This window comes from Lolium rigidum, chromosome 6 (assembly GCF_022539505.1).
Source record: "Lolium rigidum isolate FL_2022 chromosome 6, APGP_CSIRO_Lrig_0.1, whole genome shotgun sequence".
NCBI classification, from domain to species: domain Eukaryota; kingdom Viridiplantae; phylum Streptophyta; class Magnoliopsida; order Poales; family Poaceae; genus Lolium; species Lolium rigidum.
The window spans coordinates 300,622,014-300,635,672 of NC_061513.1; the positions used below are offsets into that span (position 1 = coordinate 300,622,014).

The 13,659-nt window shown below is 42.6% G+C and overlaps 1 protein-coding gene across 1 annotated transcript; it reads left to right on the top strand.

The window, feature by feature from the left end:
* The first annotated feature begins 7,916 nt into the window (after positions 1 to 7,916).
* On the top strand, positions 7,917 to 9,974 carry LOC124664461 (endonuclease 2-like). The gene is made up of 9 exons (XM_047201977.1): positions 7,917 to 8,033; positions 8,135 to 8,309; positions 8,398 to 8,511; positions 8,623 to 8,678; positions 8,795 to 8,878; positions 8,964 to 9,056; positions 9,195 to 9,262; positions 9,621 to 9,694; positions 9,821 to 9,974. Exons 1-9 carry the CDS (start codon positions 7,917 to 7,919, stop codon positions 9,925 to 9,927), a joined length of 888 nt encoding a protein of 295 aa, XP_047057933.1. The 3' UTR covers positions 9,928 to 9,974.
* The last annotated feature ends 3,685 nt before the right edge of the window (positions 9,975 to 13,659 follow it).

Genomic DNA, 13,659 nt, shown 5'->3' on the forward strand with positions numbered 1-13,659 from the left:
CTCGCTCCCTCCGACGGTCCGACCTTCTCTGCTCTGCTCCGGTGCTCCCCTGGTTCGCTCTCAGGAGGAGGACGACGGGAAGGGCTCTGTCTGTCTGGTCTCGGGAAGGATGGGAGTTGCTTCGGGTTTGGGCTTCCTATTTATTGTCGCCGCCGTTGGCCGGGACGTAACGTAGCGCCATCGGGATCTCGCCTCACTGGATCAGGCCCAGATCGGATGTAGGTGTGTGCAGGCCTGCGTGTAGTTGGGCTACTACAAAGTCAAGTCGTCAACTCCAGATATCCGTTCGATCAGATACATGAATACATGATGGATGCCCCACTCAAGACACAGACTCTCTCAAAAAAAAAAAAAAAAAACTTAAGACACAGACGGCTGGGCTATGGTCGTCGCCAGCTTGGTCGTCTGTTTTCGGTCTGTACTAGAGGTTTCCTGCAACACACTCTGGCGAAAAATTTGCTGCGCAAGACATCGATATAGGCAACGTGACATAAGGCCGTACAAACTTGGGATTACATTGTATCTCCTACACTAGTCAATAATCATGCATAAAATTCACCATCCTTAGGTTTTAAGTTGATTATTATAAAAAAACATAAATAATTGGGCAAAAACACCCAAATTGTAACTTCACATACTTGAATATTATAAACAGATTTTCCACCACGGTTATACGGATGGACACCCTCTGCATCTTTTTTCACTCACTTCGCTAGTAATGATACTAGTTCGGGATGTCTTTAAGATCATTAATAACTAAGGATTAGCTGTGTGATGTTTGCTTGATTTGGGGTGTATAGATGGTGTGTGTATCCAACATTCTTTTGGTATCATAGATATGACAGGCCTGACTCTGTTCGTGGCAACCGTTATCTCCAAAAACATTTAACTGAGAAAATTGGATTCTTTATGCGGTAATCCAAAACCTCATCGATGTTTACGTGTACGATCTCCCAAAGGCTACTAGATTTTTTAAAATCGTTTAGTAGAGACGAGTAAGAATAAATGGTCCCCACATATTTATACTAAACTCTTTGACCTCCTTAGTTCTCATTTTTGCACTAGATATATGTATTTTTCCCTTGGCACACCCACTAACATACAATTTTATCTCTTTCAAAACTACGAAGTATAAATAACCATGTATATTGTCTAGTATTACGTTCGTTATAAAATCGTAACATATATATGGAATTACACTTGTGCACTACGAAGATTTTGTTAGATTTGAAAATTTTATTTTCTCACAATTAAAAAATTTCTTTAGTTGAATGAAAATTCCTTCTAGATCTGACCAATGAAAACGAGAACATGAATAATGACATCTTTCCACGGATTACTCGGCCATAGTTATCTATTCTGGTATGCATATTTATTTTATTATACTCTCTCCAATTCAAATTAATTAACTCAGCTTTGTCTAGATACACATTTACTCTAGCTAAAAAAAGATCTAGATACATCCGTATCTAGATAAAGTTGAGTCCATTAATTTGGATCAGAGGAAGTATTAAAATATCTTGGTAGAATGTTATAGAGTTTTCAAGTCTTAGAAATATCTTCGAAAAGGTCTAGTACTCCTTCAACTATTCCTGAAAATTAGACGTATACATTTTTCCGTCTTAACCAAGTTTATTAAAACCTATTAATATTTGCAACGCCAATGGATACACCACAAAGTGTATTTTCACAATATCTCACTAAAAAATATGTTAACTAGTGACCTTATTACAGTGACCATAGATAAATTAGTAATAACTGTATAACCATTTTGCATAAAATGGTCATTTTTGAGGGTCCAAACTTTAATTTTTCAACAACCATTTTTGGTCAGAAGGGTCATAATTTAATCATATGAAACGGTCATGGAGAAGAGTATATGGTCACCTCATCAATTTCGGCTACGTATCGTGTCCTTGTGTCAACTTCCGCTTAGGATAGCACTAGGTTTAAATCTACAACTTTCTTTTTTGACACAGAAAAGTGTGTTCAAATCTACAACTGAACATACAGAACTCATACATGGTAGTTCACTGCGATATTATTTATGGCGCGTAATTAGACGTCAGCTTATAGGGAACACCATAACTGAACTTGGAGAGGGAGGAGGGAACTGACGGGAGGCGTTGAAGTTGCAGACGTTGGGCGTGTTGGCGTAGTGGAGCGGGCTGGCCCAGTGATAGCGGAAGCGTATCGTGTCCGCCCACGGGCACATGGTCGATAGCTCCCCGCCCGCCGAAGCCGGCAGCAGCTCCTGTACCTCTACAACGCACGCCACGCATAATTCAGCACCAGGACTAACGCATTCCTTCCTCCCCGTAGTACGAGCAAGCAGGAAGCTCGATCTAGCTGAATTATGTCAGTGATGGAGGGAGCGCGTACCTCGGCGATCTTGCAGGTCATGATGTGACCCTCCTTGCCCCATGCTCTGCTCCGGCCTCCTCTCTTCCCCTGCTTCGCTGACAGGAGCACGACGGGGAGGGCTCTGTCTGTCTGTCTCGTCTCGCCGTCTCGGGAAGGATGGGAGTTGCTTCGGGTTTGGGCTTTCCTATTTATCGCCGCCGCCGTTGGTCGGGTCGGGACGTAACGTAGTGTCATCGGGCTCTCATGGAGGTGTTTGCAGGCCTGCTTGTACTTGGGTGGCGCGATGTTCTGACAGGGCCCGACTGATTGAAGCTGCCTAATAGCACCGGCCCATCTACAGGCAAACGCGTTTCGAATTTTGCAAATACCCGTGGAAATGTTCAAATTTGCCACTGGTACTTTGGTCGGTCGAACTCTGCTTCTCACTTAGCTAGAACGTCAACTCCGAGATACAGGATTGGGGTTCGTAATCTGTTCAATCGGGTACATGATGGATGCCCTCTCAAGGCACACACGGCTAGGCTAAGTAGATGGTCGCCGCATGTTCAGTCGGTTGTTTTTGGTCTTCGTATTAGAGCTTTCTGGCAACGCACTACGACCAAAAGGTTGTTACGCAAGACACCGACATAGGCAATGTGACATAAGAATGGAAAAAAACTTGAGATTACAGCTCAATATCAATGCAAAAAAGAAGTTATCATCCTTAGGTTTTAAGTCAATTATAAAAAAATCATAAATAATTGACAAAGAAATCACTCAGATACTTCACAAACTTGAATGTTACATAAAGCTGTCAACAAATGTTACGAGGATGAACATCATCTACCTCTTATTTCACTAACTTCCCTATTAGTGAGCCTAGCTTAGAACTGTATTTAATACCTTTCGATTAGCTACGTGGACTCACGAGTTTCAAGACTTAATCACAGATTGATATCGGACTGATGTATGGCGTACATGTGCTGTTCATATTCATCATATTCTTCAAACTGTCAGTATGCCAGGCCCGATGCTGGTCATGGCCATCCATATCTCAAAATGACTTTAACCGGGGAAACTGGTTACTTTATGCGGTAACCCAAAACCTCATCGACTATTATGGGCAAGATCTCACAAATCCAACTAGACATGTTGACATCCTTTAGTAGAGACGAGTAATAATAATTGGTCCCCAAATATTTATACCAAACTCTTTGACCTCCTTATTTATCTCTTTTTTCCACTAGATATATGTGTTTATTCCTTGGTACACCAACCATTATACAATTTTATCTCTTTCAGTATTAAGCAATATAATTTTCTAGTATTATGTTCCTTATACCATTGTAACATATATATGGAATTACACTTGTGCACTAGGAATATTTTGTTAGTTATTTTTTCATTTGTCACAATTAAAATAATTCTTTAGCTAAATGAAAATTTTATGTAGATCTGACCAAAGCAAACGAGGACAAGAAGAATGACATTTCTCCATGGATTACTCTGTCCCAATCTATTGTGATCTGCTTATTTCTTTTATTATATTAAGATAGAGTGTTGTAGAGTTTTCATGTCTAAGGCTGGCCATAGTGGTAAGTATCATGTTATAGTATCATGCATATGATACTTGTCTATGGTACTATCTCTATAGTGGTTAGTATCATGAAGTAGTATCATAGTTATGCTATATTTATTACTTTTTAGAATCTCAATGCAAATGTGTGCACAAGATTTATTTGGCATTAACTTTTCTCGTGACATGCGCTATGATACAGTATCCACCTATGTTACTCTAATCTCCTCTCTCCTCCTTAATTAGCTGTCACATCAGCATTTTTTTGGGACCAATGTGTATGATACTAGCTATAATACTAGCACTATAGCCAGCCTAAGAAATATCTATATAAATGTCTAGTACTCCTTCCATTATTCCTAAAAATAAGATCGTATACATTTTGTCCAAAGTCAAACACTATAAAGTGAACCAAGTTTATATAAAATTATTAATATTTCCAATGCCAATAGATACATCATGAAGTGTAATTTCACAATATCCATATAGTATTCCAATTGTTGATATTTTTCTATGCAATTTAAATGGATTCAGAACCGGATTAGGTGTAAAAATTATCCTAACCGTTTACACCTCTCTATCAGCAAGACGGGTTTGTGCTGGATGGATTGCTTCGTTGCAGATCTCAGTAGGTGTAGTAGCTGGAAGTCTTGAGGAGCATGTGTGGACGATGTTGTCGGCATCGAGGAGACATTCACGGAACTATGCTGGGGCAAAAAGGCACGTGGCCTACAAGTCCGGAAGCAATAAAGACAAAGCCCAGCCTGTCATAAGCCCAATTTATCTAGTCTTCTTTAATATGGAGAATTTTGACTAGCCCCAATACATTAAGTGCTAGGATTTTAAAAGCGGCTTATTTCCCTGATGGCGACATATTATTAGCCGAATTGGGCACAAGGCCATCGCAGATATGGCGTGCAATCTGTGAAGGGAGGGACGCCCTCCGTCTTGGTTTGATCAAACGCATCGGATGTGGAGAACAAACAAGGATTTGGAATGAGAACTGGCTCCCAAGGGACTCTCGTCGACGTCCAATTGCTGCCATCTCGAACCAACCTCCATTAATGGTTTCTCAGTTAATTGATCAGCCGACAAGATCATGGAACATGCAGCAGCTTAACACACATTTTTTGCCAATGGACATTGAGATTATTAGATCTATTCCACTTGGTTTGGTGCACCACGATGACTACTGGGCTTGGCATTTTGAGAAGAATGGAATCTTCTCTGTCCGATCTGCTTATCGCATGCTCACCAAAACCAAGAACGAGAGAGAAGCATGGTTGGAGGGGCAGGCGGTTTAAATGATCAGAAAAGCTGGACATCCATGTGGAAGACTAAGGTGCCATCAAAAATAAGAGTTTTCTTGTGGAGGCTCGCTCATCAATCCATACCAACAGGTACAGTTCTTCACCGTAGGAGCATGTCTGATTCTAGTGCATGTGGCCTCTGTCATGCGCCCAATGATTCTTGGAGACACTCACTTTTGGAGTGTAATATGGCTAGTAGCACCTGGGCACTCATTGATGAAGAACTTGTCGAGCATATGACATCAAACAATTGTGGAAATGCTAAAGAATGGTTGTTCTTCCTCATTGAAACATTGTCTCATGAGGATTTTGTGAAGTCCACAGTCACACTTTGGGCAATATGGACAGCGAGACGGAAAGCTATACATGAGCAAATATTTCAGAGCCCTCTGTCTATTGTTTGTTTCATCAACTCCTTTCTGGCTGAACTTAAAATAGCATTTGCCTTGCCAAAGGAACAGGGTACTCTGAACCGGCCAAGGCAAAAACACACTAGATGGGTAGCTCCGCCTCCTGGCATATGTAAGGTGAGCGTGGATGCAGCTGTTTCCAAATCATCAATTTCTGGTGCTGCCGGGGCTATATGTCGGGATGAAAATGGTGTCTTTTTGGGAGCTTCGGCAAGAGTGATTGAAGGGATAAACGACCCGGCAACGTTGGAGGCTTTTGCATGTTCTGAAGGGTTAGCTCTGGCGCAGGATTTACATATTGCAAATGTTCAGCTGGCTACAGACTGTCTAATTGTCTCGCGAGAGATCAACGAAGGTAGCATGTGTTCATATGGATCATTGCTGAAGGAAATCGCAGAGCGACGCCGGTTTTTCAACGAGTCCAGGGTGATACATGAAGGAAGGGCTCTCAATGTAGAAGCTCATAATTTTGCTAGATCCGCTTTAGCTTTACAGACTGGCCGACACTTATGGCTTGGTCAAACTCCTGATCCTCTCTTTGTACCATTGAACATTACTTGATTAATAAAGATTGGATCTTTCGCTCAAAAAAAGATAGACCGTGTTTATTGTATGTAGCTCTAGCCTTGGCGGGGAGGCAATAAAATTTAGCTATTTTTTTGAGGAAAAGGTGTGCATGAGTTGGTGGATGCCGGAGATGGCAGCCATGGCTGTTGGGGCGGAGATGGCCGGCACGTCAACGAGCAGCGACCAAGGTGACGTCCCTGGTCGGGTTGGTGGTGGAGGTCCTCTCCCTGCGGCGCTATGTCTGGCGGTGGAGATTGTAGGGCTAGGTCGGGTGGTGTTGTAGACCCTAGATCTTGATCCAGGTGTCTCCCGCCCCGCGTGCCCGGTCCTCTTTGTTGCGTGGTAGGGATGGATCAGGTGGAGGGCCGACCCTGCTCTACAGTTGCGTTTCTCGATGCAGGCATAGCCCTCGGGGCTGCTGGTAGGGATTGGAGTGGCAGATCTTGTAGGTTGTCGACGGGTGGCGTGGGGGCTGCTGGCTTAACTTGAATAAAGGAGGCGGTCGTAGGATCCCTCTCATGCCATGACGAAGATATGCTTGACGACTGTCTTCATTGATCTGGCAGTAGTGTCGAGTTCAATAAACTTCGATGGACGACATGCCTGGAGATAAATAGACTGGATGGGGTTTGATCGCACACAACCGTGTTTTTTTCTGATTATTTGGTTTCAGAAGGAGTGATGTGAAGCTATGTAGTCCGTTGTCATGGTGAGATATGTCTTTAGTTGCATGGTGAAGCCATGGAGAATGGCATGGAAGCCGATATTTGAATATTAGCAATGGTGGTTCGAGTCGTGGTGGTGATGAGATATTGGCTTGGTGATTGGTGACTTGGACAGTGACATCGGTAAGTGGGGGCAACATCACATGAGAAATTCAGAGTCTAAACATGTAGGATGAAAATCCAAGGTCTAGTCTTAATTGGTTGTGCCTAGCAATATCCTTATTGATGACATTATTTTGTGATCGCAGACTATCTCCTGGGCAGAACTTATGATCTATCATCAGGGCGAGGACATCGCTCATGCATTGTTATCTTCTTGAAGGCGTCGTTTTTGGAGAAGACGGATTTCTCATGCTGTCTTGGTGGTGTTTGGTCTGCTGCTTCAAGGAATAGATCATTGTAGCGAGACTGTTTTTTTTATAATTTTATTCATTTTTTTAGCAATGTGCAATCGTATTGCTATTAGGGCACATGATATATGTAATTGATATCTTACACGATAGTAATATATTTCTTTTGTCGAAAGAAAACTAATTGGGACCCCATCATCTCCCATGAAGAGTTTCTCTGAATAAATGTATGAATCCGGAAAGATCAAAAACAGAAAATCATGATCTTGACATGAATGAGCAAGTTTAATGACAATGCATCCGAACGGGAAAACAGCAGGACCAGCGTGCAGTGCAGCTCACGAACTTTAATACTCCGATACAAGACAATCCGGGCGTCGCGTCGGTATGAACATGATCTGCGTGCATTTTTCCGGCGAGGTGTGAACATCCGTCTCCAAAGTTGGAAAACCATGGTGGCGTACGTACATACATGGCCACTATTAATTCCCAAGATATTGCACACTTTACGGCGTACGCTGTCTGTCGCTCCGGAGATTCCTCCTTTCCTTAAACGCGGCATCGCCGTTTCTGCATAAAGCGCAGCAGAGATCATCGCCATTCTCTCAGTCTCCATCTCCAGAACAACACGTACGATGGAGCATCGCGCGGCGGTGATCCTGCTCCTCCTCGCCGTCGTCTTCGCCGCGCTCCCGGCGCCGTCGCACGGCTGGGGCGTCGACGGCCACCTCATCATCTGCCAGATCGCGCAGGTACGCACGCATGCTTGCCCATGCCTCCGTCGTTTCTTTCTGAATCTTGTCGAGGAAGATGCGACTGAGCGGCTGATGATGATGGCGGTGTGTGCGTGCAGGGCCGGCTGAGCGACGCGGCGACGAAGGCCGTGAACGACCTGCTGCCGTCGGACGCCAGCGGCAACCTGAGCAGCCTGTGCTCCTGGGCAGACAAAGTCCGGTTCAGGTACCACTGGTCGGCGCCGCTCCACTTCATCGACACCCCCGACAACCTCTGCACCTACAACTACGACAGTAAGCCTCGCTCTGCACTTCCACTCAAACTAGATCTCTGCGTAGCGAGTGAAATGGCCACGGTTTCTCACGGGGGTTTTGGGTTCAGGGGACTGCAAGGACGAGGAGGGCGTGAAAGACCGCTGTGTCGCCGGCGCCATCAACAACTACACCTCCCAGCTCCTCACCTACGAACCATCATCATCTTCTTCTTCCCGTCAATGTAATGTTCAGTTCGATCCTAGTACTAGTTCAGCACAATTTATCGTTGTTTGCACAGTTAGCCAGTGACTTTACTCTTTACTGATGATAAAATCGTCCTTCAATACTGAAGATAACCTGACGGAGGCACTTCTGTTCCTCTCACACTTCATAGGAGACGTCCACCAGGTACGTCACGATTGAATTGTTTCAAGAACTGTCAATTTTGCAAGTGTTTCTGTTCCATTTTGCAAGTTTAGCTGATGTCTGATATTTCTTTGTGTGCTCCAAATTCGCAATTGCAGCCACTGCATGTCGGATTCAGCTCTGACAGAGGAGGCAACACCATCGACGTCCACTGGTACAGGAGGAAGACCGTGCTGCACCATGTAATCCTACTTCAGAGTTCAGACTGATAAAATGCATGTCAGTGCAGAAACCTTTTACTTTCTGACCATTGTTATGCTTCGTCAGGTCTGGGACGTGAATATCATCGAGACGGCAGAAAAGGACTACTATGATCAAGGAACGGACGAATTCGTCGACGCTCTGAACAAGAACATAACGGTGGGAATTGAAAAATTGTTTTGACGATTTGTTTCTTATTATGATTTATATATAGCTGATTCACCGGCCTCAGCACGTGGATCTGCTCTTCAATATTTTTGACACGGTAACTGACAGACACTGACTAATTCCTCGCAGGGAGAGTGGTCAGGGAAAGTGCAGGGGTGGGAAGAGTGCAGCAAGAACCTGACGGCGTGTCCTGATATGTATGTTCTACACACTCATTCTCACACAAAAAAACTAACTAAAAATGCTCAGCATTGATTCGATTCAATTGGTATCCAGAAATATTTTCTGTATAATTACCAACTGTCTGTAAATATTTCCTTTTGTTACAAATTATTACTTCCATCTCACAAACAAACAAACAAACAAAAATGATCAGTATTATTGGATCTAAATCGTATCCAGAAATATTTTACTCCTATGTAAGATTAGAGGCAATCAATAAATATTTCATCATAAGCACATCAAAATAAAATAATAATATTTGATCATGTTATTACAAATTATTATTGTATCATATCTCAGTTAATGATTTGACCAATCACTTCCCACCGCAAGATATGCGTCTGAGGGCATCACTGCAGCATGTGACTGGGCATACAAGAATGTGACGGAAGATTCAACTCTATCAGGTATATATCAATCACGATATATTTATATAATTTATTAGTCTCATCTATGTACTTTATAATTAGGATTTTAATGTATAAAATTGATTACTTAATTAACTAAATTAATTTCATTATTTGTTGCTGCAGATGACTATTTTGATAGCAGGCTGCCAGTTGTCAACTTGAGGCTGGCCCAAGGCGGCGTCCGATTAGCCGCTACACTCAATAGAATATTTGGGCACAAGGCCAAGTGATCTTTTCTTAAGGTTGCCTAGTGATTCTTTGTACTTGGCACATTATATGCGGGGCGATTTTGTATTCTTCATTTTTCATGGTAATAAAGTTGAATGCATCCCTTTCTATTTGTTGATTTACCCAATAAGCCGTTGCACAACAAATTACTTTTTTCGTAATAAAGATGCTGCATGAAATCTTATAAAGGAGGGTAAAATGTTAGCGTTACATGCCAGGTCATAGTATGCTTCTGACTAGCACTAAGTTCAGTGGCGGAGACAGGGGGACCAGCAGGCCCTAGCCCCCCCTAAGATTCAGTATTTATGCCTAGGTCCCTGTTATTTAGTGCTACATGATGCAAATTAGTTGTGTATTTTTGTGCTTTGGCCCCCCCAACAGCCATTTTCTCTGCTTTGGTCCCCCTTATTTGTTTATCTTGCCTCCGGCACTGACTAAGTTACCATCTGCATGAACCTAAAAACTTGTCGGAATCGGAGGAAGATCTTAAATGCGGAAAAAATTAACATTGTGTAATAACCAGTGGACAAAATGAGACTAGAAAATTTTACCATGTAACAGGTCTCACAAATATACATCTAGTGAGTAACACTATATTTGTTGTGGCTAATGTATCTCTTAAGCTTACTTTGTAGTAAGAGTTAACAGTAGTCCCCATCCCATACCATCATTCTTATGTCAAATTGGAATGTTCAGGTATGGTTCTCAGGTTACACAGGCATGAATGGGGCTGCTGCCTAATAATCCATAGGTTACTATGTTTGTTTTTGACATTTTCATTGTGTTGTTAATATTATGCAGCGGCAAGCTGGTGAAGATGTTTTTCTTCGAATCTAGAGCTTTGAACAAGAAAAATAAGAGATTTGCGTTCTTAAGCATGTGTCTTGAACATTCTTTCAATTCACGCCGAGTAACTTTCTTCGTTCTAATTCTCATACTTTAGGGATCAGCTACAGTGCGCTGCTATAGTTGATAGTTCTTATATTTTTCGTTCGACATGTTAATACAAATCTAGCTTCAGTGTGTCACGTGTTTCAGATTGATCTGAACCATTGCTTTCAAATCCAATGGTTGGTATAAGCATGGTAGACAACCTGATGTGCTGAAGGAACGTTAGAGCCGTTTAGCAGCCTTGGTGGCTAGCAAAATGTGCGAGGCGAGGAGACATCTATAATATTTGTAGTTGATTGGATATGTCATGTGGCTTGGAGATAAAGCAACTATTTTGACTCCGAGACAACATTTTATTATGATTGGTCTATTCATGATAGGTATGTATGATGTATGCTAATTTTTCCCTAGATTCAGATGCAAATTAGAATTGGGAATGATGAGATACAACCAAGAAGGCCACTAGTATGAACATGACATAAATTTCCAAAAAATAGCATATCATGGTACAAGAATGTTCATTTAGATATCCCTAGGAAGGTTAATAATGGGTCATCATTGTTTCTTTATATTAATTATTTTTACCTCCTAATTGTTCTTTTTTGTCACTACATACATGTCAGTTTTTCATTGAACACCCATTAGCTGACAACTTTATGTCTTTGAAATCAAATTAACCTAGTTAAGCATATACGTTGATCAATATTAAGTATGTTGTATTTTTATAAAATTGTAACATCTATCTACAAATACAATTGTTTGCTATGAAAAACTTTCATAATTTTATCTTACCATAATATGAGAAAATAATTAGATAAAACAAATTTCCCTCTAAGACCGACCGGATTAATTGATTTGTGACATTTATATATAGATGCATGTTTGGATGCAACTTTTTATTCGTATACTTAATTATTTTGGTAGAGGGTTATATAGCTGCCGAGTCTAAGAAATATCTTGATACTACGTTTGCATCATACTATAGTCTTGCAACTTTTTTTTGAACAAGAAGAGGGGTCTAGAAAGACCCCGATGGATCCCATTAAATATGTCGCATGTACAATTTACATAGAAGCCCTTTTACACCACTGGCACAACGAACCAATTTTTTTCAAAGAAAAGGCCTCCATATTTGCAGGAAACACCATAGCACAAAGAAATATTAAGCAAGCAAATGCCTGAATTATTAACCCGCCCCAAGCGGTACGATATGCATGAATTATTAACCCACCCTAAGGACACCAATTATTGACCTCCTTCTAACCACATGAAACGATTATAAGACTGCTCAGAGCATGTATAATAAGTCCTAGTCAGCTGGCTATAAGGATTAAAATAATATATTCATGCTTAGTTGAAGGAGAGAGAAGAGGAGAGAGAAGAGGAGTGGGCTCTCATGCAAGAGCTAGCTCTAGCACGTGCTCCTAGGCACTTTGTGAGAATGAAATATGGGCCATCCATTGATAAAGTAATACATGATTATAGCTCACTATTATACATGTTAGCTCTATGTTAGCTACAAATGACATGACACATGGCTTATAGCCAGCAGCTGACTATACTATTAAACTTGCTCTCATAGTGGGAGTAACAAAGCTAGTAACATCACACATCTCAAGGTATTTTGGTGACATGGTATGCCAATAAATGAAGAAAAAGAGCGAGGTGGTAACTAGCTACTCCCTACTATAACATCACACACCCCAATGCAAAATAAGTCTACAACATAATAAATGACACAATGCATAACACCACATATACTACCCACTATGAAGGTACTCCCTCCGTTTCGTTTTACTTAGCGTTCTAGCTAAATTACACATACCAAGACAAGCGACGGTAGAGCTATTTTAGTACTTTGATGGACTAATTTGCCCTCAGCTACAGTCCCACTTCCATGATTACCATAAATACATGCATGCACAGCCCACCATGCATGGATACGTCCTCGTCGCCTCGGTTCCTATCCAAATGAATGCATGCATGGCCACACTCCTCTCTAGCTTCGTGAGCGCGCGCAGTTTTCACTCTTTTTCTTCTACTGCGCGCCATTTCTGTCCCTTTTAAACCACTAAACTCAGCGCTAAACGAAAATTAGCGCCAGTTTTTCGCAGTGAAATTCTGAAATGTGAGCGGCAGTTTTTCGTCCAAATTTTGAACGCAGTTTCAGAGCACCACTATAAAACACCCGGTAGGTGAAACAATGGAGTCATTCCTTCATCTATCTCTCCTCTCTCCTCTCGTGATTGCACGCCATGGACACCGATGAGCAGATCGACCTGAATGAACTGATCAACTGGGACGAGATCGATGAAGAGTTCAGCGGTGACGTGTTCGGACTCAACTACGTCTATGTCTTTGAAGAGAACGATGATGGTAAGCTCAAGTTATCTTCTCGTGATTTATGTTTTAGTTGTGTGTTCGTTCCTGGAATCAATGAACTGAAGCTGAAGCACCTTGGTAATTTCAGAGGCAAGCAACGAGCAGGCCAATGGCAACGCCGCCGGCCATGAGGAGGACAACATTGGTGTGGATGCGGACGCAGCGGTGGGGAGCAGTGGTGTCGGACGCGGGCTTGGACTCAGGGGACGCGGCGCCTTTCATGCCGGCCGAGGCGCAGCTGGTCGAGGACGAGCAGCTGGACCATCTGCTGATGGCGTTCCCGACGGAGGTGAAGCTGGGCGAGGTGACGGCGGGCGCGGGCACGGGCGCACCCTTGGACTCACGGGACACCGCGCTGGTCTTTCCTTTTGAGGTGCAGCCGGTCGAGGCGGAGCTGGCCATGGCGTTCCCGGCGACGGAGGTGAAGCTGGGCGAGGTGACGGCGGCCACGGAGGAGCGAG